Source organism: Geotrypetes seraphini, chromosome 3, assembly GCF_902459505.1.
Source record: "Geotrypetes seraphini chromosome 3, aGeoSer1.1, whole genome shotgun sequence".
In the NCBI taxonomy this organism is placed as follows: domain Eukaryota; kingdom Metazoa; phylum Chordata; class Amphibia; order Gymnophiona; family Dermophiidae; genus Geotrypetes; species Geotrypetes seraphini.
Window position 1 is genome coordinate 218,349,007 of NC_047086.1, and position 26,098 is coordinate 218,375,104.

The following is a 26,098-nucleotide window of genomic DNA, read 5'->3' on the forward strand; positions in this document are numbered from 1 at the left end:
AGAAGTCACTATAATGTACTGAGAGAATGGGTCAAAGGCCTGTGCCCATTGAGAAGCCAGGGTCCACTGAGGAATTCTGAGATGAAGTCTGGCAAAAGAAGTCATGTGAACAGTGGAGGCAATGTGACCTAGGAGAACCATCATGTGCCTCGCTGAGAGTGAAGGGAGGGTAGACACTTTTTGGCAAAGTTGAATGAGTGCATCCTGACATTGCTGGGGAAGGAATGCTCTGAGTCGTGCAGTGTCTAGTATTGCTCCAATGAACTGCAGAGACTGGGATGGCTGCAGTTGAGACTTGGGAAAATTGACTTTGAATCCTAAATTTTGTAGGAAGGAAATAGTCTGTTGTGTCATCACAGTAACCCCCTTGAACATGGAGTCTTTTATGAGCCAATCGTCTAGGTATGGGAAGACTTGAAGGCCTTGACTTTGTAAAGCTGCTGCTACCACTACCAGGCACTTGGTGAAAACTCTGGGAGATGATGCCAGGCCAAAAGGTAGCTCTCTGTACTGATAATGTAATTTCCCATCCAAAATCTGAGGAACTTGCGGGAGGCTTTATGAATGGGGATATGAGTATAAGCCTCTGAGATCTAGAGAGCATAAGCAATCGTTGCGATCCAGAAGGGGATACAAAGATGCCAGGGAGAGCATCCAAAACCTTTCTTTGACAAGGAATTTGTTGAGAGCTCTGAGATCCAATATTGGTTGAAGACCTCTCGTCTTCTTCGGAACAAGGAAGTAACAGGAGTAAAACCCCATGCTCTACTGTTCTAAAGGAACCCTCTTGATGGCATTGAGAGCTAGCAGCACTTTACTTCCTGTAAAAGAAGGGAGGTCTGTGATGAATTGGAAGGACACTCTTTTGGAGGGTGATCTGGTGGAATCTGTACAAAATGAATGGAGTATTCTTCCTTTATGATGGAAGTGATGATTTCCCATCAGTGATAAAAGTGATTTAGTCACCCTCCGATGGGAAGAGGAGAAGACAGAAGCAGATAGATTGTTGTGATGCTCTGGCTTAGATGGTCAAAAAGGCTGTGTAGGCTTGGTTGCAGCTGGTGACTGAGGCTTTCGCTGACGCTGCTGTCATTGCTGGGCCTGCTTCTTTGGTGCAGGTCTTGAATAAGGAGCAGGTCTAGGGGGGTAGTGCCTCTGGTAAGAAGAAGAAGGCATGTTTCAAAATGGATGAAAGCCAGACAAAAGAAATTCCTGGCTTACCGTCAGTCAACTTTGAGTATGGGAGCAACTTTTCAGTTGTTTTCCTTGTAAATGTTGCATTACCTATCAGAGTATTAGATATTTATTTTATGAACCTGATCAGTTGAACTTTTTTCTTGAGGGTAAGGCAGCTGGAAGATCTTCAGAGGCTTCCATGGAGTCTCTCAACCAGGCCATTAGTTAAATGAATCCAACTGTACTCGGTAATGTGATTTAATTATGAAATATTCCTGAAAACCAACTTCCCTTGGAAGTGATGGATTCTCTCTCTCCCCCATATTGTGGACTTTTATATTGGTTACTAATGTGGAATTATTTTATAATTTGTTTTATTTGTTTCTCATTTCAATTGTTTATTTCCAGTTAAATTGTTGTTTAACAATTTGTAAAAGTATAAATAAAAAAAAAAGAAGAAGGCTTAAAACCCCTAGTAGCTGATGGTTTGCGTTTTGGCCTAAGCAGTGTGGCAAAATGCTTTTCATGGTCAGATAGATGTTTGGTAGCCTCTTGTATGTATTCTCCAAACAGTTCTTCACCCAGACAGGGAATATTTGCTAATCTATCCTGTAAATTAGGCTCCATATCCACGAGCCGCAACCACGCCAGCCTCCACATAGCCACTGAAAATGCTGTGGCCCTGAATGATATTTCAAAAGCATCGTATGCTGCCTGAACCATATGTACCCTAAGCTGTTGAAGGGCACGGTGCATATGTTTACATTCGTCCAGACGATGAGAAGGTAGACCTTTAAAATAGGAAGGCATGGTCTTAATCCAGTACTTCAAATAAGATGTAAAAACACAGTTACAGTTGAGAATTCTGTTGCCCATCATGGAATTCTGATAAATTCTATGGCCAAACTTGTCCATTGTCCTGCCCTCACGACCAGGAGAAACTTCTGCATATACTTTAGAACAGTGGTCTCAAACTCGTGGCCTGGGGGCCACATACAGCGCGCCAGGTACTATTTTGAGACCCTCGGTATGTTTATCATAATCACAAAAGTAAAATAAAACATATGTCTCTTTAGCTATAAATGACAATATTATTATTAAGACTTAGCCAAAAGGAAAGATTTATAAACTATAGAGTTTTACCTCATGCAAAATTGTCATTTCTTTAATAAGACATTAACTATTTTTTCTAAGGCCCTCCAAGTACCTACAAATCCAAAATGTGGCCTTGCAAAGGGTTTGAGTTTGAGACCACTGCTTTAGAAGGATTGGATTTTTTGAGTGAAGAGTCAACCACTAAAGACTGATGTGAGAATTGTGGCTTCTCAAAACCTTTACACTGAACCATCCTATATCTAGATTCCATTTTGGATGGTACTGCTGGGATGGAATATGGAGTATTAAGATTTTGCTTAAAGGCATGTTTAAGCATACCATTCATAGGTAACTAAGAGACTCTTTAAGGAGTATTTAGCTGAGTTAGAGTTACCTCAACCTCCTAGTGTATTTAGAATCATATTCAAGTGCAATTTGTAGATCTTTAGTCATCTGATGCTGCAATCTGGTGAAAGATATTGAATCAGAAGATGACTCTTCCCATCTAGGAGAACCCTCTGGCATCTCATAAGACGGAGAAACTTCAGGGTCATATTGGAAGTGAAGCTCCGAGTCTTCAGGTAAAGAAGAAGATGACCACCGACCCCCTAGAACCCCTAGATGCAGTGTTGAAGTGGCAGGGGACTGAGAAAGCTTCCTCTTCAGAGACCGTGTTGTAGAAGAAGGCCTCGATTTTGAAACCTGCTCGCAAGAGTGATGAGGCAAAAAAGACAACTCACATCCCGACTGATGAGAGCACTCTACATGCAAGACTGGAGTCTGATGTCTCAAGGAAATTCAAGAAGATGATTTGAACTCCGATGGTTCAGCTCTCGATGTGGATCTGCACCGGTCAGTCGAAGAAGATCTATGTCTGGAGAACCGGGCCTCGTGCCTCGATAGTCGATGTCGGGGCAATGTAGATTCCCACTCCGAGCCCCGATGCCGATCTCTGTTGCGATCCCCGATGTGTAGGACAGGGGTAGGCAATTCCGGTCTTCAAGAGCCAGAGCCAGGTCAAGTTTTCAGGATATCCACAATAAATATGCATGAGATAGATTTGCATCTCAAGGAGGCAGTGCATGCAAATCCATCTCATACATATTCATTGTGGATATCCTGAAAACCTGACCTGGCTCCGGCTCTCGAGGACCGGAATTGCCTACCCCTGGTGTAGGAGAACGCCTCTTCGAAGATTGACGCTGCCTGGACGGTGACTCAGATCTGTGATTGACTCGACCTGAAGAAGAGGATCGACGTTGAGACGCTGTGAGGACTTTGCACCTTCTTTTGCAGCAGTGCGATGCACAGACTGGTCTGCTGATAGATGTGTCGATGAGGAAATAGTTTTAGCCAATTCCTTCTGGACGATGTTGACTATCATCTGAGTCAAATCAGGTACTGATACCGCTGATACAGCCGGTGTCGATGGTACCACGGTGCACTCCGGTGAGGGTGACCTCAAAGATGAGGCAGCTCGAATTGTGGAGGCAATCCGCTTAAAGGGTCTCTTAGTGGCCGGCATGACTTCACTCGATGCCTGAATGGCCAGAGACTCCGACTGGGATCTATCGCAGACAAACACTCGTTTCCTGATGATGCCTTCTTAGGGTGAAACGGGTTGAGCAGTGAGCAGTGTGAACGTGGTGCTATACGAGTGCTGCTTTGAGTGCTATTTGTTGTTAGCCCAGTGAATCCATAGCACGTTGCACTTCATCATCCTTGAGCTGCATACAAGCAAGCACTTTAACCTGCTTCTTCAATTGCAGATAAGTGCTTTTCTCGCATGTTTGATAATCATCATCAGCGTTTATTTGTGCAATATTAGCTAGCATTTGCACTTTATTTTCTCTTTTGTGAAATATTTTTCAACTATGGCACTCAGCACTTTAGATTGGAGCACTCGAGCACTTTAACCCTGCTTCCACAGATGCAGATAAGTGATTTTTCTTTTCTGCATATTATTAAACCATTATTTAGTGGTTAATATTAGAAGTTTCATTCCACAATAATTTAAATAAATAAGAAAATAAATAATAATATATAAAAAATTATACATAAAAATTCTAAGAGTGGAGGTTTTTTGATCTATGAAAGAGACCAAACACCATAGTATTATAGGGAGAAAACGTACATGTTCTCTAAGTGGTGAATCTGAGATCTTTTCCTCCACTTAGGTATATCTATTACTATCAACTTGTTGTAGTAACGTGTTTGGCTTCTTAGCTAGCTCACCTGGAGTTGGTGACAGCGATACCAACATTGAGACATCGGAAAACGAAGATGACTTCGATGTTGATGTCTTCGATGTGGGAGCTTTCCCCGAAGACGATGTCTTGGTTGAGATCATCCTCACAGATGTCGAGATCGAAGCCGGTGGTGAAGACTTCTCTGGGGTGTGCTCCATGCCAAAGATTTTCTCCTGCTGGGCCTGCCAGTTTTTCAGAAACCGCTTCTGTAAGGTAGCACAGTGGACACAGGATCCGGGACGATGATCTGGCCCCAAGCATTGTATGCACCACTTATGCGGTAATAGAGCTAGTACGCTGACACTGGGTGCACTTTTTAAAACTGGAAACCAGCCGGGACATCAACGGAAAAATGGTCTCAGCCAAATCGAAGCCCAAAGGCAGAGGCTGCGGAGTAGGCCCCACCATCAAAAAGTAACGGGACGAAAAAAAGCTTACTTTTTTTAACGAAAAAATTCACACGATTGAATAACTCCTCGAGCAAGAAAAGAAAAAAAAAAAAAAAAAAATCGAACAAGCTGTGGCTGGAAGGCACTAATTTAACACGCTGAGCCTTGAAGTAGGGACTTCTCAGCTCCGCGGAAAAACTAGAACTGAGGAGACGCGCGCCCTACATTGGGCAGGAAGGCACTCGCTCATGTGTGGTGTGGCAGTCGCAAACTTTCTTAAAGTTTCTTCAAGCAAGATTGCTTGTCAGGCTGTCCGCATCAGGCTCTGTGGATGACTTCACCCATATGTGAGAATATGCTGCCTGCTTGTCCTGGGATAATATATAGTCTACAGGTTAAATTTGTCATAGTTACAGTGAAAGATTTTTCAATACAAGTTTTTATCCTAAAGCAGCATATTCCGAGGATCTTGTATCAATATACATTTATTTTTAATCTATCGGTCAATGGGCGAGGGAGTTAAGTGAAGTGAACAGGTATGTTTTTATTGCTCTCCTAAAGTTGATGAGTCCTTTAAGGGATCTAATCTGTGGGGGCAGTTGATTCCAGTGGGTTGGTATGAAGTGGGAGTAGGAACGTCATTTGCAGTTTGCAGTTGAAGGGCAAGCCCAGGAGGCATTTTGAGACATATTTCATTCTGGGAGTGGAGGGAACTGTTCAGCACATATGTATGGAGGAAGCTTGGTCATCATGTAGCCTGGTACCATGTCATGCAAGGATTTGAACACTAGCATCAGGCTCTTGAAGACACAATGTTTGGCAAGAGGCAGCCAGTGAGCCGATGATACAGCCTGGGAGACAAGGTTGCGGGGATGGAGGTTTTTTAGAAGTCCGATTGACACGTTTTATACATGCTGGAGACATCATATGTTCTTTTCCGTGAGACCGCTGAGTAGTGCATTGCCATAGTCCATGCGGGAGAGGACTAAGGCATAGAGTGGGTGAAGTCAGACTCGGAAAAGTAGTTCCTTATTTTTTCTGAGTTGGCACAGGTCAATGAGGAAGATACCACCTGAGAGATGTAGTTGGAAAGCGATAGGTTGGAATCGAGGAGTATTCCTAGGCTGTGTACTTTGGTCTTGGTAGTCGAGTTCCAGTGTAGAGAGGGACGGATGTAGTTGCAGTGTTCTTTGCAGATCTAAAGGAGTTCCATTTTGGAGGCATTTACATAGTAACATAGTAGATGCCGGCAGATAAAGATCCGAATGGTCCATCCAGTCTGCCCAACCTGATTCAATTTAAATTTTTTTTATTTTTTCTTCTTAGCTATTTCTGGGCAAGAATCCAAAGCTTTACCCGGTACTGTGCTTGGGTTCCAACTGCTGAAATCTCTGTTAAAACCTACTCCAGCCCATCTACACCCTCCCAGCCATTGAAGCCCATCCTCCACCAAATGGCCATATACAGACACAGACCATGCAAATCTGCCCAGTACTGGCCTTAGTTCAATTTTTTATATTATTTAGTTGTAGTTTGTTGACGGACATCTAGTTTTTGATTTCTGAGAGGCAGTTTAGGAGTTTCGTAATCTGGGCATCATGGGTTTTTCCTAGCGGTAGGTATAATTGGATGTCATCCGCGAAGGAGTGACTCTGTATTGTGGGCTATGTTTAGGACAGGTCTAATGTAGAGATTGAATAATAGGGGGGATAGTAGAGCTCCCTGCGGAACACCATATTTGATCAGTTTCGGTAGAACATCATTGAGCAATACGCTTTGGGATCTATTATTCAGGAAGGAAGCAAACCATCGTAACGCAGTGTCTTGGATACCAATTTCAGAGAGCTGTGCAAGGAAGAGAGGATGGTCAATAGTGTCGAACATTATTGAGATCCAGCAGCACCCTTTACCTTTATCCATGAGTTTCCAGCAGTCGTTGATGATGTTCAGAAGGACGGTTTCAGAACTATGGAATTTCCTGAATCCTGATTGGAAGGTGGATAGGGCTCCTTGTCTGTCGATGAAAGAGTGTAATTGGTTTAACACTGTTTTTTCAAGGATCTTGGAGACGAAGGGTAGGTTGGAGACAGGTCTAAAGTTGCCGGGCACATTAGGGTCGAGTGTAGGGGTTTTCAAGATTGGTCTGATGACAGTTTACTTTCAGTTTGCAGGGACTTTGCCTGTTTGTAGAGAGGAGTTGATTAGAGAGGAAGGATGGAGTCTACAAAGACATCTTTATTAGAAGCTCACTGAAGGTTAAAAGTCAACATACAGAAGAGATGGCTACTTTTCTAGAACTTTCTTACAAAAGTATGGGAGAAGTAGAGAACTGTAATGCAACAGGTTTCTGATTCACAGATAGGAGCAATGAGCACAGTTATTAGTATTTTTTTTGCTATTAATTTATTTTACTTGTTTGCTGTTTTATTTAATATTATTGAACTGGCCTGATGCTAATTTATTTAATTTTCTTTCCAATAGCTTATCAGACAGAGAAACTGTAGTAGAGCAATTTACAAAATTAAAAGCAAAAACAATATTTCATCCAGTGAAAGTTTGTAAAAAAATCCAGGTTTTGAGCAGTTTTTGTAAATAGAGTATAGGCAGGTTCTGTTTTTGTACCAGGTGGTAGAGCATTCCAAAGTTTTGGGGCAACATATGCAAATGCAGTCTTATGGGTAACATTCAAACATATCTGAGATGCTAGAGAAGTTGTAGAAGCAGGCTTTGAGAGAACCGAAGTGTGCGAGAGGGGCAAAGGGAATGAGTAGATTATATCTCTAATCTGGTGTGGTGGATTTTAAGCCTTTATGACCCAGTGTTATGAACTTAAATTGAATAAGAGTGAAGATAAGGAGTCAGTGTTCAGATTTAAATAGCAGAGTGATATGATCAAATTTATGTGTTCCTTAGAGGAGCTTTGAATAATTGAATGAACCAACTGTAATCATTTAAAGGACCAGATAATAAGGAGAGAAGGACTGTACATTATGCTCAAACAGTCCAGTTTGACAGCCTGCCGTTTACAGATCAAATATCTCATGAGAAAATAAAATTATGGTGCCAGATTTGGTGGGAAAGGAGGAGGATGGTGGTGGGAGTTTGTAGGGGCCATAACAATTATGGATGTAATTTATCATCATGTGATACTATACTGTGTGCCCTTTAAGGAAAAGGCTATGTCTAAAGGCCACTCAAACAGGGCTGGGCTGCAGGCTGCTGGCCAGAATAAAATGTAAACTGAGGATTTGGAAAATTGCAGTAACCATGTCAACGACTCAGAACAAGGGACACAGAATCCCTTATCTGTTCCCAAATTTCTACTCCAGACACAGTAGCAACAAAAAGCACAAAGCCTGCCTTTTCCCATTCTTAACTGTTCCAAGGGAACACTTGCAGCAATAACACAACTAAAATATACACTCTGATGAAACCCAAATATAACTTACAAACTGAAAGTCTGACAACTAAATTAAATCCATCTCTGGAATAAAAAGGATCTTCTAGACAGAGTTAAGTCTGGGGGTGGTTCTCAATTTTTTTTTAATTGCTTTTATGTCTCCATGATGGAAAAAACATCCCAACTATAGCTCACAATTAAGATGCAAAGCAAGCAATGCAGCTTCCTGAAAACATACATGTGCAAGCTTTCAGAATGATCAGGGAGGAGATGAACCCCTCCCCTCTCTGCAAGAGGCAGCTAAATGGGGAGCAAACCTGAATATGGAAAGCTGCGTTTTACACACTCACAGAAGGGCTTCTAAAATTGCTAAGATGCTCAGAAAAACACCACCAACCTTTTTATGTGATATATGGGTAGGATATTATATGATCCCTTATGGTGTATTTTAGTAAAATACATGCAGATGCACCAAATCTTACTGGCAAATACATTTACAAAATTGCTACACTTTGTATGGGAGCTTTTGGATAGGCTATTTTATAAAGGCACCACACATACTTCCTTGCTTAGATGCCATTAGGAAATTAGAAAATCAAGCCCATAGAGGCTAACAGGTATGATACCTATGTGAGAAATCCAAAAAACCACCTATACCTAAAAAGGCAACACAGGTGCCTATCATTACAGATCCAGCTCAAAATGTGCACAAATTCACACGTGCTCTTTAAAAGATGCTTGTACATTTTATTATATGAAGATAGTTTGGAGTGGAATTTTGATCTATGTCCCCAGAGATGCTTAATTTTAATTTTAGCACCTTTATTTAATAGTCCAACTTAAATGGGAGCCCTTATCAAGAACCTTAATTGGTGGAACAATCACTTTTTGATTCACCTATGGCTCTCATATGGATAATTTCATGTAGCGGTTTAATTGATTCTCAGAAACACCACCTCGGACTCCTATAATTCATAGTCCTAGGCTTTAAGTGTTAAATCCTCACTACATCATAATAATTTTATAGTAATTCAATTTAATATGTATAAATAAATAGTTTAGCTTTGGTTAATAATATAACTTATCTCAAATGTGGTCTTCCTTAATGGATAGATTCTGTACAAACGTAAGGAAGTTCTTCTTCACCCAGAGAGTGGTAGAAAACTGGAACACTTTTCTGGAGTCTGTCATAGTAGAAAACACCCTCCAGGGATTCAAGACTAAGTTAGACAAGTTCCTGCTGAACAAGGACATATGCTGATAGGGCTAGTCTCAGTTAGGGCGCTGGTCTTTGATGGACCACTGGTCTGACCCACCAGCGACAATTCTTATGTTCTTATATAGGAGTCCGAGGTGGTGTTTCTGAGGATCAATTAAACCGCTATATGAAATTATCCATATGAGAGCCATAGGTGAAAAAAAAGTGTTGTTCCACCAATTAAGGTCCCAGAGATACTTAAGCACAGATTGCATAGTAGGTGCAATCTGTGTATATAATCAGCCACCCAAGTTTATAACAGAGCTGTGGAGTCAGTATATAAAACCTTCAACTCAGACTCCTTTATCTATTTATATAAGTGGTGTACTACATGCAAGGTGTGACTTCTTGGGATTTTGGCCAGCTATTATGGATTTGCCATTTGTGTTCTGTGTGTGTGACCAAGGTGCTTTGTTAGCATGATTTTTCTGTGCAACATTTTGTAGTAATTTGGTTTGTTCAGTTGTCTTCATAGTAGAGAAATATTTGTGAGACAGGGGTTTGTTGATCCTTGTTTTGTATTTGTGATTTATAAAATGACAGTTGTACAGAATATTGTTTCTTTTTATACTTTAATAAAATGATTTCAATATAAAATAATAACTTTTTGAGGCTTGTGCAGTTGGGATCAGACAGAGTTTGCAGGGATGGGGTAGGGACGGACAGGGACAGAGTTCATGGGGAGAGAGACAAACTTCATCCCTGTGTTATTTTGTAATGTTACTTTCACTAATAAAAATATCATAAAATATATTACATTTTATAATCAAAGAACTTGATATAAAAAATATATTCTAAAAGTAAATCATATCCTGAAAAAAATTGTTTTTTACTTTGTTGCCACTCATCTTTGGAATTCTCTTCCTCGCAATATATGGTGTGAACTACCTTTAAACAATTTCAAAGTTTTGATGAAAACTTGACTTTCCAGCATAGCATATAAGTTAAAATTTGAGCCAACTTAAGCTTGTCTGGTTTGTGATTAGAATTCTCTTTCCTCCCTTTTTCTCCTAGATTTTTCAGACTCTTTCCTTATCTACCGTATATACTCTAATACAGGGGTGCCCACACTTTTTAGGCTTGTGAGCTACTTTTAAAATAACAAAGTCAAAATGATCTACCAACAATAAAATTTTTAAAAAACACAAAGCACACTGTATGCAGAGAAAATGTTAATTATCATTTATATTCTGGGGTTTTTTCAAAGAGGTCAAGGTAGATGACTCTATGCAATGTCACCTCAGTAACAACTATACAAAAATAGACAAATATACTCCCCTCCCTTTTTACTAAACCGTGATAGCAGTTTTTAGTGCAGGGAGCTGCGCTGAATGCCCCGTGCTGCTCGTGACGTTCATAGGCTCCCTGCACAAAAAAACGCTATTGCAGTTTAGTAAAAGGGGGCCATAGTGCAAAATATAGACAGCAGGTATAAATTCTCAAAACAAACACATTTTGATCACTAAATTGAAAATAAAATCATTTTTCCTACCTTTGTTGTCTGGTGATGAGTCTCTGGTTGCACTTTCTTCTTCTGACTGTGCATTCAATATTTATTCCCTTTTTTCAGCCTACTGTATGCTTCCTCTCCTCCATACCTCATTCCCTCTCCAAACTTTTTCTTCCTCTCTCCCTGCTCCCTTTTTCTTTCTGTCTTTCTGTCTCCCTGCCCCCTTTCTGTCTTTCTGTCCCCCCCTTCTTTCTTTCTTTCTTTTTCCCTGCCCTCCCCAAGCCACGGCTGCTGCCATCGGGGAACAGACCACCAAGCCAACGCCGCCCCAAGCTCTCCCTGCTTCCCGACGCAGAAGCGCCAGGCCGACCAGCCTTCCTCTCCGACATCAGAATTGATGTCGAAGAGCAAGGCTGGTCGGCCCGGAGCTTCTGCATCTTTTTTACGGCATTGGGATGCAGGTAGAACGTGAAGGCAAGGCAAGTCTATCACGGAGCCTGGGATGGGCTCTGCGATCGACTCGCATTGCCTTCATGATCTACTGATCGATCGTGATCGACCTTTTGGGAACCCCCTGCTCTAATATAAACTGGGATTTTGGGGACAATAAATTGGCCCAAAAATAGTGGTCCTGGTTTAAATTCGGGCTAGTGCCCCACTTCCAGAATTATTGCAGGCCGCCACCAGGCTCTGCACCCTGCCCCCCCTCCCTGCCCTATCCTTGGTGATCCAGAGATGCAGCAGGCAGGAGTGAGCTTTCCATATTCCTGCCCCACTGCTAACCCGGTCAGTGATGGCTGCCGTGAGATTGGGTTTCTTCATGCTTTGGCGCTGCTGCTCGGTGGTGAGCAGCTTCCTGACTGGCTCCCGTGTATTCTCGCAGAGTCTGACAATGGAGGGGCTGGGTGCCAGTTAGATGAGAAAATATAGTAAAAAGACAGTTTTAAAGGGAAATGAGCCCTTTAGACCGGCACACCTCATGATTTTTTTTTTTTTACAGAATAGACTCCATGGCTCTCAAAGCTGGAGGGCTGACCAACCAGGGGACCAGACCGCCAGCTGAGGCACCTCTACAAAAATATGGGGAGGTGGAAGAAGGTGGGGGGAGGGACCCAGCACGAGACCCGCCAAGTTTAACACTCCCAAGGTCGGACAGATACCTAAACAGGACCCGTCCAAGCTCTATCCAGCACAAAAAAGGAACCCAGGAGTCCAAAACAAAATTCCAACAGTACTAAGAGGAGAGCAGAATTAGTCTTACCACCTGCTTTAGCGGAGACTGAGGAAGACTGAGTTGCTAGGCAGATTCTAGCCTGATATACAAGTTTGTGCTCAGTCTCCACCTGCTGGTAGCAGTGAGGCATATAATCCATTTGTAAGGACTATACCAGTCTACCAAACAAAACAGAAGCCCCCTTTCTGTGTGTAAAACAGACTTTGCATGAAAAAAAGCTTTATACAGTTGCCCCTATGTGAGCTGGCTTGGAAAACATGGCAGAGCGTATGGAATATCACTAAAGGAATCAGACTAGATGAGGAGCTTGTGATCTCACACCCAAACTCTCACTAATTGTCATTAAACCTAGTAAGCAGAATTTGATAGAAGCCTGGATTTCACATAAACTCCTCAAGCTTACTACCTTTCCCTGCCAGGTCTTCTTCATTACAGAGTTGTAACTCTGAGGAATGTCACATGATCACTGCTTTCAGTACATGCTGCAGCACATAATGACCCTAAACTAAATATATGCCAGCTGCTGATTTGCATGGTAGGAGCGGGATAGGTCCATGCAGGTGTCAAGCAAAGAAACAATTTGAAAATTGTGCAACTGGTGGCATGGACTGCAGGTTTCACTTGGAGAGCTGAAACTAACCTCTGGCAAGTGGTACAAAAACCACATGCAAAAATCACCATTGTTCAAATCTCACAGAAACTATTTCTAGATGTCTTTATGAGCACCTGGTAACATTTTAAACTGCTTTGGTTGTACCCACAGAAATACATCAAGTCCATGACCTCCTGTTTATATATCTTACAAACCCTCACCAAGTGGTGAGTCAACACTACGTGGCAGAGTACCTCAGAAACAAAATTCACAATGCTACTGTTGAGAGCCACCAAACAATTCTTAGAAAATATTGTAAGTAAACAAAGGCTGTTAAAAGGAAGTTTTTTAATTAAATGGCAAGAACTCTGCACCTCAGAGCAGTATGTGCAAAGGTTAGAAGATGCGTAAAAATTGCATAAAGAATTAAAAGGGAATAAAAGACATGGCACTGGATCTGTCTGCTGTGATGAAGCCAGGTTTCATTTTCCTCAGAGGTAATAAGACCTGGATTTCTACAGATCCTCTCAGCAGTTTCTCTCTCAGTTGATCATTATGCTGGACAAACAACCATATTTACCTATGATCTGCTGTGGGGGTCTCAGTGATAAATCAGTAGTAGGACATACAAAGGAGTAAAGAGTATCCAAAGACAAAATAAATCTGGAACATGTGGGGTGCACTTTGGAGGAGTTTAATCACACTGCTAAAACTTAGAAATCTATCCCTTTCACAGACTGCTTAATGTACACATATCACCCTAAGACAGACATGGGCAAACTATGGTCCACGGGCCATATCTGGCCCATTTAGATGTTTAAACTGGTCTGCTTCCACGACTGGTGTGTGGAAGGAGCTAGAGCGTTGCCGCTGCCGACCTCTGCCCGTCTGCGGCAGGCACGAGCTGCAGTACTTTAGGGGAGCTGCTCCCTGGCTCTTCTCCTGCAATCGGCCCCGCACAGGGGGCAGGGTGACTGGTGTGTGGAAGAAGCGTGAGTGTCACCACCGACCTCCGTTTGGCGCGTTTTAGCGGGTTGCACGGTTGTGTGTTACAAATGGCCGAGAGGAGACCTCATGCCTGAGCGGACAAAGCGCTTGTGGAAGGCGTGAGCTGCAACGTTTTAGGGGAGCTGCTCCCTGGTTCTTTTCTGCGCAGTGGGGCCACCATGCAAAGCACCAGCACTGCTAGTCCAGGCAAGTACTGAGAGGGGAGGGGAAGGTTGGGGGCTGGGATGCTGCTGGACTACAGAAAATAAAGGGAGAGCTGCTACAGCACTGGAAGGGGAGAGTTGGAGGCTGGGAAGCTGCTGGCCTAAAGAAAATAAAGAGAGAGCTGCTACTGGACCTAGAGGGAGGGGAAAGAAGGGGAGATGCTGCTGGGAGGGGAGGAGAGACAGGTAAGAGAGTTACTGTTGGATAGGGGGAGGAGAGAAGGGGTACTGCTGGACAGAGGAGGAGGAAAAACAGAAGGAAACAGCTGGCAGGGAGATTAGAGGAGGGGAAGGGGTCAGGGTGGAATGGCGAGATCAGATGAGGGAAAGGGGATAGACAATGGAATTATAAAGTAGAGAGAGAGATTGATGCTGGGAACGGGGTCAGCAGATAAATAAGGAGAGAGGGACAAAGATGCTAGATCTGGTGTAGGAGAGATAAAAATGAGAGCAGTGAAGCTGGAATGAATCATGTAAAAAGGAGAGAGGGGGCACAGGCTGGATGGAAAGGGGAGAGGGGCATAGAAAGAAGGCAGATACCATATGGAAGGGAGAAAGGGCAGACAGTGGATGGAAGGGGCAGATGCTGGATTGAAAAGACAGAGAGGGCAGACACTGGAAGAAGAGAGTGAAAAGAAGATGAAAGCAGAAACCAGAGACAACAGTCTGCCCTTTTTTTGGGGGGGGCATTCTTTCTGCCTTAGCCCTTTCTCTTACCATCATCATTCTGCGGAGCATCAGAACCCCCTCCCCCCTCTAACAAATTTAAGAACCCATTGTGGCCCATGAGTCAAAAAGTTTGCCCACCCATTCCCTAAGATATACTTTCTTTCTGGCTCTGCTGATTGTACAGGATAGAAGAAGAGCAGCCGACATCCCCACCCTATCACCAAAATGGATACCACAGACTCATTCCCAGCATCCCCAAACCTTGCATACACTGGAATCATCTGCTATGCACCGCTTAAGGGCTAGGAAAATGCACTCCATGGGCAGATTACCTCTTGTAATTTGAGTCTTGGTTAAAAACAGTGTGCTCAAGGCAAGGCAAGGCTTACTCCTTCCCATTAAAAAATCCGAAACATTACCAGGAACAATCTACATCAAATCCACGCCCCTACTTATGGACACTAAAATAAAACTACTGGGTGTTACTCTAGATAGAGATCTCACTTTCCATGATCACATAAGTACAGTTGTAAAAACATGCTTCTTTAAACTTCGTATCATTCGTTCACTTATTTCCACTTTAAATACTGATTCGATCACTATCCTTATTCATTCTCTAGTCATTTCTCATCTAGACTATTGCAATTCATTACTAAACGGACTACCCCAAAAAGAAATCCGCCGTTTACAGATAGTACAAAATACCGCAATTAAACTCATCTACCAGACGGGAAAATTCGAACATGTTACTCCGCTCCTAAAGGAAGCACATTGGCTCCCGGTTACATACCGCATAACTTATAAAATTTTACTGCTTTCTTTTAAAATCAAACTTTCACATCTACCTTTATTCCTGGACAAATTACTAATACCCCAAAGTTCTCCCCGTACCTTACGATCTGCTGACCAAAAACTCCTCTTCATTCCCTCCATAAAAGAATCTTACTATACCAGGAAAACAAATTTTGCTATAACAGCCCCTACACTATGGAATTCTCTCCCTCAATCTCTTCGAGACGAAACTGATTTACCTAAATTTAAAACTAATCTTAAAACTTTCCTATTCAAGGATGCCTTCAATAAATCCTAATCTTTTATATCCACTTATCTACTCATCCTTTTCAAAAATTTCTTTTTCATTTCAGCGCACATCATTTATACCATGCACCCTTCTCCTCCATGTTCTATCCCTTCCCTCTATCTCATTTCCTCAAATATTATGTAACTTTTTCCCTCCTTCCCAACTTTCCTCACAGTCACGTTTGTCAGTATATGTTTAATGTGTTTTTATTAATTTTTTCAATACACTATTAACTAGTTCTAACTTTCCTTCTTATTAATTTCTTGTTTTTTTAAATTGTAAACCGGTCAGATATTTGTTTTATGATCGGGATATCAAAAATCAATAAACTTGAAACTTGATGAGAGGGATGGAAGAGAAAGAAATATATAAGGAGTAAATACAGGAGGCTGGATCATTGGGAAAGACATAGAAATCTGTAGTCCAGTAAGCAGTCCAGAAGCTCTCCATGGAATGGACAAAGAGGGTGCCTTCTGATAAAATCTGCTATAAGCCAAACAATCCGTGATTGTTATTAGACTTTTCCATTAGTTTGCCAGACTCTTACTAGTTGGGAGTCAAAATGGAAACAATTTTCATGCCTCATGTGCACAGCCCTCTCTCTCAAGTGCTGACTGGCCCACTGCTTTCTGCCTCTATTAATAAAGAGAAAAAGATGATACCTGCCTTACTTAATCCTTCCTTGGTGAAGCAGCAGAGGAGAGAGGTGTTTTGCCAGATGGGCATCTACCATGTAGTTTTATGTACCATCTCACAGCTGTAATGAAGGTAGCAATGGACCAACTTCAGCAGGTCTGGGAACCATCTTTCAGCAAGTGAAAGATCTAATAAATTTAAACATTCTTACCCTTTTGATATGATGTTTTAGACATTCCAGCCCTTGTTTTTTTAAGTTGCAGAAAAATGAAGATTCTTTGTCTTGAAGATTTTGATTTGAAGTTTCTGAGATTGAGAACACACACAAATGAAAAATCACTTGTTCTGTCAGGCACAGTCCAAGCAAGCAAGGAGCAGAAGTGACTAGTTGATGGCTTAGGGAAGACCAGCCCCCATCTTCCAAGATATTGGCTCCAAACTCCTCAGAGGGCTCTTCAAGAGTGTCTAAGTGGACAAAATAAATGAAAGTTCAAATGAGACACGGAGCACAATAACTACCTCTCAGCACTCAGCCACTAATGACACAAAGATGGTACTTAAAACCTTTGGAGTAATCTGATGCCTTTAACCATTGCAAACACTGATTTATTTATTTATTTTATTTATTCATTCAATTTTCTATACCGTTCTCCCAGGGGAGCTCAGAACGGTTTACATGCATTTATTCAGGTACTCAAGCAGATTTCCCTCTCTGTCCCGGCTGGCTTACAATCTATCTAACATACCTGGGGCAATGGGGGGATTAAGTGACTTGCCCAGGGTCACAAGGAGCAGCGTGGGTTTGAACCCACAACCTCAGGGTGCTAAGGCTGTAGCTTTAACCACTGCACCAAGATCCCTCTATTTGCATATATCTAGTCGAGTCTCAGGGACAGAGCTTTAGGACTGCTGCTATAATAACTAACCTGTACTTTTTTTTCCATGACACCAAAAGATATCTTTGCTTCTTATTTGTAAGTGACACTCCTGGAAAGGACTGCGTCACTGCATTTTTTCTATGCACACCGTGAGATCATAAGTGCTTCACCACAGGGACCTTGCTCTCACTTAGTGTTATACCTGCAAGACTAGTTAATTATTTGTTGGCTCTCTGTCCAGAGTTCTTCCTGCCTCCTTCCAGCAAAGCTCACAATCAACCCACACAGCACCTTATAAAACAAATAACCCAATTAAACAACAGGACATTGTGAAAGTACAGGATGTCAAATTCCTGAATTTTGTAAAATCTAGTTCAGCTGCATAAACTACAGCAGTATCCCTTTCTTTTCCTATGCAAGCTCTGTTACAATTAGGTCTTACTGCGCAACTTTGGGGTTATGTGAAGGGATCCCACCCAGTCACACAATTCTGTTTCCTAGCTGTGCTCTACACCTGCTAAAAGCGAAGGCGCCTTATCAATGGATGGCTGCCATAGCCCCCCCTCTTCTTCCCCCCCCATCTACACAGTGATTTTCATATTTAAGCAATCCACAGTCTTTCAGCTAAGTCTGCTGCCCAAATCCTCACGAGTATTACGTATACTTTCCAGACAGCAGCAGTCTCAAGTTCTAATACTCATCATTTCCTGAGAGTCCGCAGCTGGGAGCACAAATTCTCCAAGAGTTTACTAGCAATTTAACAGGAAGGGAGAAATTAAGCACAGGATTCCAATCGCCCCTCAGTTGCAAATACTGGATTACAGTTTATATGGATGGCTGTGGCCCATGAGTGTGCCAGGAGGTGACTGGGGAAATTACAAACACTGGCCTTTAAACAAAGCCTAGTGAAATTCTCAATCGTGTGCTGTTTAAGTGAATGGAGCTAGCTTTCTTTTAAGAACACAACCATAAATAAGCCCTCCTGGGTAAAGATCTTGCAGACTTTCAGTGTCTTGAGATGTCCCCAGCATTGCCATGAGCTGTCCTGTAGCTTTCTGCAGCCTTTGTGTTTACTTATGTGCGAGGGAAGCAGCAACCAGCTTGATCAGATACACGGCGTAGAACCAGAGAGGTGTACATTTTGCTTGTCATTTGGTTTACAAAGGTCATTACTTTAGGTTTACAGACCAAGGCCTAGATTCTCAAAAACACTTTTAAAAAAATGACAGGCTGCTATCACAGCCGTTCTGGTAGCGATTTTAAAAAATTGAGTCATTCTCAAAAAAATGCTCATGCAAGTGAGGTTGGCGAAGAGTAGCAAAGACTCGCTAAATTTGCATGTGCCCATCGCTGGTGATAGCAAAGGGCACATGTGCAGAATAAATGCAAAAATAAATACTGTATACAAAAGCAAACAAACAGTGGGAGAGATGTCCACTCTCTCCCGCTGCCAACCAACCCCCCCCAGTAGCAGGAGAGATTCCCATTCTCTCCCATTGCCATGCAACACCCCTCCCCCCTCTGGAGCTTCTGATGACCGGTACCCTCTTCCCCTTATCTTGATTTAGATGGCCGATAGGACTCCCTCCAGCCAGCTGGCTCGCCTCTTCAAAATGGGCCTTCCCCTTCCTGGTGCATCTTGGGATGCACCAGGGAGGAGCCTGAGGCTCCCAGGTTTTTGAAGGCCCCACCCATGGGTTGGCCTTAGGCATCCAAGCTAATCAGAGCCTTAGGCTCCTTGCTGATACATCTGAGGCGGGATCTAAGGAGGGGCCTTAAACAACCTGGGCCAATCAGAGCCTCAGGCCCCTCTCTGGTGCATCCCAGGATGCAAAGGGGAGGGGAAGGCCCATTTTGAATAGGCAGGCCAGTTGGCTGGAGGAAGTAGGCATCCCTCCGGTCAGACATATTAATCAAGGTAATGGGGAGAGTGTGCCGTCGTCAAAGGCACTGGGGGGAGGGGGTTGTGTGGCAGTGAGAGAGAATGGGCATCTCTCCTGCTACTGGGGGGTTGTCGCTTTGCGGCGGGAGTGGACATTTCTTCTGCTGCCGGGGTTTTAAATAGTGCTGCCACTGTACTGGCACCCCTGGTGGTCGCTGATTTTTGTCGCCAAAAGCAAACACTGCTCTTGGAGAACAGTGCAGCGATTTTTAAGAATCCACCGGAGTGCTCATTTCAATACTGAAGAGCCTATTTGCATGGCAGTGGTGAAGATTGCTAGAAAGCTTGCTAAATGCATAGACAAGCCGTTTTGATAATCCACCGCTAAAATGCATGCAGGCTAAACTGCTGGAAACCAGTTTAGCAACCATGTTAAAGTTTTGAGAATCTGGCCCCAAGTCCCCAAATATTGTTGCTATCCCTTCCTACGCTCTAATCTTGTACAGAACGCCTTAGGTCTTACACAGTTTGGTTGGACATTTCAGTCAGTACCGGTCCTTAGAAAGGTGGCCCATATTAGTGATCATAGGATTACAAAAGTTAAAGACACAGTGATTAGGTTCACACTTTCCAGTGAAGATTCTTATTTGGAACTGAGCGAGACGACTTACAGCATGTCTAGCCTCATCAGTGAGTTAGCTGTGTTTGGGCACAGTGAGTTTAAAAAAGAGAGAAAATCGTGCTTTCTTACAGACGTAAGATAAATTTCAGGAAAGCACTGCTTTTTTGCTCCTCATTGTTGCTTCACATCTGGCTAATTAGCTTTTGAGTAAAGCAGTCCCTAGCCAGGCTATTTTAGGCTTGTTGATCATATGTAGAAGCAAGGCCTCAGTAATGCATGTAGGATACTATTCTGCTCTGGTAAATAACCAAACTTGTAATTTACACCTACTGGCAGAAGGACAATCCATCCCCAGAGAGCCCTGTCACCTCACATCAGTGAAGGCCCTGAGGTACAATGACACCTTGTTTTTCTGAATATAAACTTGTAGTGTGAAGGACGGCTTGTTACTGCACACTTAAAAAAACCCCCCAAAAAACGTGTCTAAACCCTCCATGTTAAATGGCTTGTCGCAGGTAGTTTAACTTATGAAACACATAGCACTCCAGGATGCCAAGACTAATCAAGACCAGTTTTGCTGGGCCTATCAGAGGAGACTCTGATAGTCTAAGCTCTGCAAACGCATGCAGCCATACACCACCATAACAGTGTCTGGGACAAGAGGAGAAATACTATTTTCACCAACTCCCAGCTCTAAGAACCAAGACATAATATAAAGACAATTTAAAAAGACCCACAAAGGAAGCGGTGGGACTGCTGGATGACCAAGGGATAAAGGGAGCACTAAAGGAGGACAAAACAATCACCAACAGACTGAACACGTTTTTTGCGTCTGTATTTACTGAAGAGGATATCGGAACCTATCAGGCTATATGCTGGGAGTGAAAATGGGAAAATGACAGGGTTAACGGTCAGTCTAGAAGAGGGATGCAGGCAGATTCATAGGCTTAACAGCGATAAATCCCCAGGACCGGATGGCATCCATCCGAGGGTCATCAAGGAACTGAAAGGGACCATAGCTGAACTGCTTCAACTAATAGCCAATCTGTCGATCAAATTGGGAAAGATTCCGGAGGACTGGAAGGTGGCGAATGTTACATCAATGTTCAAAAAAAGGTTCGAGGGGAGACCCTGGAAACTACAGACCAGTGAGTCTGACCTCGGTATCAGGAAAGATGGTAGAGATGCTGATAAAGGACCGCATCATTGATCACCTTGACGAGCACGGTCTGATGAGGACCAGCCAGCACGGATTCAGCAAAATCAGATCTTGTTTGACAAACTTGCTGTACTTCTTCGAGGGAGTAAACAGGCAGATAGACAAGGGCGACCCGGTTGACATTGTATATCTGGAGTTTCAGAAGGCATTCGACAAGGTTCCGCATGAACGACTACTTCGGAAAATTGCGAGCCATGGAATCAAGGGTGAAATACTCACGTGGATTAAAAACTGGCTGGAGCATAGGAAACAGAGAGTGGGGGTAAATGGACAATACTCGGACTGGAAGAGCATCACCAGTGGGGTGCTGCAGGGCACGGTGCTTGGACTCGTGCTCTTCAACATCTTTGTAAACGATCTGGAGATAGGTACAATGAGCGAGGTGATTAAATTTGCGGATGATACGAAGTTATTCAGAGTAGTGAAGATGCATAGGGATTGCGAAGATCTGCAACGTGACATAATCAGGCTCAAGGAATGGGCATCGACATGGCAGATGAGGTTCAACGTGGATAAGTGTAAAGTGATGCATGTCGGTAACAAAAATCTCATGCACGAATATAGAATGTCCGGGGTGATACTTGGAGAGACCTCCCAGGAAAGGGACTTGGGATTTCTGATCAACAAGTCGATGAAGCTGTCCATGCAATGTGCGGCGGCGGCAAAAAAGGCAAACAGAATGCTAGGAATGTTAAAGAAGGGAATCACGAACAGATCGGAAAAGGTTATCATGCCGCTGTACCGGGCTATGGTGTGCCCTCACCTGGAGTACTGCGTACAGCACTGGTCGCCGTACATGAAGAAGGGCACAGTACTACTCGAAAGGGTCCAGAGAAGAGCGACTAAGAGGGTTAAGGAGTTGGAGGAGCTGCTGTACAGCGAAAGATTAGAGACACAGGGCCTCTTCTCCCTCGAACAGAGGAGATTGAGAGGGGACATGATCGAAACATTCAAGGTACTGAGGGGATAGACTTAGTAGATAAGGACAGGTTGTTCACCCTCTCCAAGGTAGGGAGAACGAGAGGGCACTCTCTAAAATTGAAAGGGGATAGATTCCGTACAAATGTAAAGAAGTTCTTCTTCACCGGAGAGTGGTAGAAAACTGGAATGCTCTTCCGGAATCTGTCATAGGGGAAAACACCCTCCAGGGATTAAAGACAAAGTTAGACAAGTTCCTGCTGAACAAGAACGTTCGCTGGTAGGGCTAGTCTCAGTTAGGGTGCTGGTCTTTGACCAGAGGGCCGCCGCGTGAGTGGACTGCTGGGCATGATGGACCACTGGTCTGACCCACCAGCGGCAATTCTTATGCTCTTATGTTAACATGCCAGATCAGCTCTTATCTGTACATCTTCCTTGCAACATATTTTATTTAATGTACCTCCACAAAAGGTGAATTCCAAAGTATCTACAAGCAGTCCCCGAGTTTTAGACGTTCGACTTATACTTAAGAATGCGGCTTCATTTAATTTCACCAAGCAGCATTTCCAGTGGCATAGACTCTTACACTTCTCCTGCAACAGATTCAGGAATGATGCACGGCCCCAATAAGAACAGAGCGTGGTTGTGCATGCTGTACCTTAGAGGGAAAACTGGTAGGGACAATTGCCCCTTTTGTCAGCTGGGAGCAGAGGTAAACAGCAAGAATCTTAAAATCTACAAGTTCTGAGTTACATACAAATCAGACTTAAGAATAGCTTTAAAAATGTAACTTGTTCTTAACCCAGGGACTGCCTGTACTGAAACATTCTGCAAGCAAGATATTTCATTAAACTACAGTTATGCCTTCCTGATAATCATCATTCCTGAGTCCTGCCAGACCAGTCCACAGGCAAACTACCTAGTGCAGCTAGGGATCTTTTGGCCCTATTCTCTCAGCCACAGATTATATCCATGGACTACCACCTTTAGGAGAAAACAATTGCTCTCCTACTGATTATTAATATGTCACAATCTAGGCTTATATTGAACAATAATAGGAAGATATGCAATAATATTCTGTGAACTACTATCAATCACTATTTATTGGGTTACAGGTCTGAGCACATCACCATAATCATTTTAGATATAAATCTAAGATAAGTATAAAATATAAATGAATATAAAAAGCCAAATACTGTGAAATTCAGTAGTAAAACAATCTAGGCTTAGTCATGCTAGAACTCTACAGTCCAGAACTTTCTGGGCATCACAACAATCCCATCAGAAAGCTGGACTAGTGTGGCAGGACTCAAAGTTTGCTAATTATCAGGGAGGGTATACTTATTTCCTTTTTTTCTCTATCAGATCAATCCAAACAAGTGGAATGTATTAATGCTCCCCTAAACCAGGTGGAGAATGCAATAGCTGCCTTTATTGTGAGCTTCTATACTGCTACTAATGACTGGGGAGTCCATTCAAAGCAGTTTGCATGAGCTTCTGTAAAGGTGTTACAATACAGTTACAAAGAGCTTCAGTGAGGTGTTACAATACATGGGCTCTATACAGAGGTACAGGGGTTTATGTAGTGGTACAATGCAGAGTTATTAGTACTGGCATAATTATGCTGTAATCATCCTACTTATATGCATATGTTTATACCAAATCAATCATCCTATGTATATTCACATATAACACTAGGTTTACTATTGCTGCTAAGCACACAATATTTCTACACCTCCTAAGGAGGTTAGCCAATTCAACTAAATATAATCTATATACACATATCTGTATTGTGTTTTATGTTTATCTTTGAAATATCTTCCTCAAAGTCTAGTTTTCTAAGCTTCTGAGCTTTATCTATTTATATCCCAATTGTGTTCACCCTATTGTGTTTCTGATGGGGGGAGTGGGGACTAGCCAAATGTTTCCGCTACATTGTTTTATTAGATAAAGTAGTCTGTGAAAAGGATGGTCTTTATCTCTTTCTTGAACATTCTGGTATCCTTCTCCACAATTTGGCAGCCCAGACTGCAACCATGATCCCAGGTGCTGTACTAAACCAATGGCGTCCCTATCCGCAACTTATGGCATGTTTATATGGCGCCAGTTTTGAGAAACGGTTCTTGTATCCTTCTGAGCACTACAAAAATATTGTGTGCTGAAAGAGATACATTGATGATATTTTCACAGTCTGGGTAGGATCTTCAACGGAACTTGATGAATTTCTACATTGGATCAACACTTGTGACCCCAATCAGCAATTTGCAGCACATTACAGGATCAAATTTCATTCTTAGATCTGACTATCGCCCTCAACAATGACTCTTTCACTAAAAACAGACTGACCGCAATAATTTGCTGAGTTATGATAGCTTTCATTCCAAACATCTGAGGGACAATATTCCAACACGCCAATTTCTTAGACTCAAAAGATTGTGTTCTAATCAAGAATATTTTATCATTAAAGCTCAGGATATGATCAAAAGATTTTAGAGCAGGGTTATCCTGGCTCTGTTATCAGGAAAGCATATAAAAGGGCCTTTAATGTCCCTCGGGCAACTCTCCTACATCCACAACAACATCAATCAGACTCCTCCATTGTGTGTATATTACCCCATTCCAATCATGCATTTAATATTAAACACATCATTAAACAACACTGGAGTATTATGCAATACCATCCTGAGTTCCAAGATCTGCCCAGATTTGCGTTTTCTAAGGGACCCAACCTGAAACAACAGTTAGTACGATCTCATGTTATACCCACAGGAGAACCCATTGCATATAGCGGGCATCTACAATTCGGTCACTGCAAATTTTGTCAGTACAATACAACACTCTCCCAGCTCTCACTTCCTGACTGGGTCAAAAAGAAAGCCACCTATATGCCCTCCAATTGTGAGACTCAGGGGGTTGTATATAGTTCAATGCCCTTGCCTACTACTCTATATCGGACAGACGTCTCGCAGCATCAAACTTAGGATTGCTGAACTTCTAAGCAAAATTCACACTAACAAATTGGAAGCACCCTTAGTACAACATTGGACGGATAAACAGCACACTATTGAAGCCTTTTGCTTTTCAATTGTAGAAGTCCCTAAACTTTTGAGAAGTGGGGATCTCTCTCGGACTCTATGGATTAAGGAACAATGCTTAATCCTTAAACTGCACACCTTACATCCTGAGGGCCTAAATAGTGAAATAGAATGGCAAGCTTTTCTGTAGGCAGTGTCCAGTTCCGGGATTTGCTATTTTTTCTGACAGTTTAATCAGGCTCAGTTGAGTTGCACGTAGCCCCACCCATACGGGACGACATCAGCACACTTCATCTTGATATTCAAGTCGGCATTCTTTCAGCCGTTACACGAATGAAGAAGTAAGAAAAATTTTTAATCTCACTTTATATATGGCAAGTACCCTCCTTCTGTGTTGGCTTTATAGAGATTTATTATAGACTTGCTTTTTACATGAATGCTGTATAATTACAATTGAGTGATATTTACGTTTTAACCAACAGACTACAAGATTATTTGCCCGATTCACACAACTATTAGTTCCTTGGCATCTGAGTTGCTTACATCATCTTCTGGGTTCCTTGAAAAAGAACCTCGAAACAAGGTCCATGTCAAGAACTGTTGAAACACTTTAAAGCAGGGGTGTCCAACCTGTGGCCCAAGGGCCACATGCGGCCCCGTGAAGTATTTTGTGCGGCCCCGGTCAAGGGCGATGCAGTGTTTTCCTCTGCTGCCCCCAGGTGTTTACCTTCTTGTCGGCTCCCTCCTCTGTCTTGCTGCAGCGTTTGTGCGGCCCCAGAAACATTTTTTTCACCCAATGCGGTCCAGGGAAGCCAAAAGGTTGGACACCCCTACTTTAAAGCTAAGTGGGAATTTTTTCTCCCCCTCCTTTTGCCATCGAAAAACAGTTTTATTGTTTGGATAGCACGTTCACCTAAAGTTATTTCACAAAAGTCATACACAATGATGGGGCGGTGGGTTCGGCTATAGGAGCTACGGCTCTTGGCCGAATCACATAATTCTGAGTATATGTGAAAATTCAATTCATTCATTCTATAAGCCAGATATATAATTTATTTATTCACTTTTGAATTGAGGAGTCTTATTTAGCCGTATTACAATGCT

The 26,098-nt window shown here is 42.6% G+C and overlaps 1 protein-coding gene across 3 annotated transcripts in view; it reads right to left on the minus strand.

The window, feature by feature from the left end:
- The window catches only part of SPATS2 (spermatogenesis associated serine rich 2), a 139,897-nt gene that overhangs the window by 93,021 nt on the left and 20,778 nt on the right, over positions 1 to 26,098 (minus strand). For 2 of the 3 annotated variants that reach the window (XM_033938066.1, XM_033938067.1), the window contains exon 2: positions 16,652 to 16,905. In XM_033938066.1, coding sequence (XP_033793957.1) covers positions 16,652 to 16,676 — 25 coding nt within the window. In that variant the 5' untranslated portion in view covers positions 16,677 to 16,905. Of the gene's footprint in view, positions 1 to 6,819; positions 6,881 to 16,651; positions 16,906 to 26,098 lie in introns of those variants that run through there. The other variant, XM_033938068.1, reaches the window with a different exon arrangement.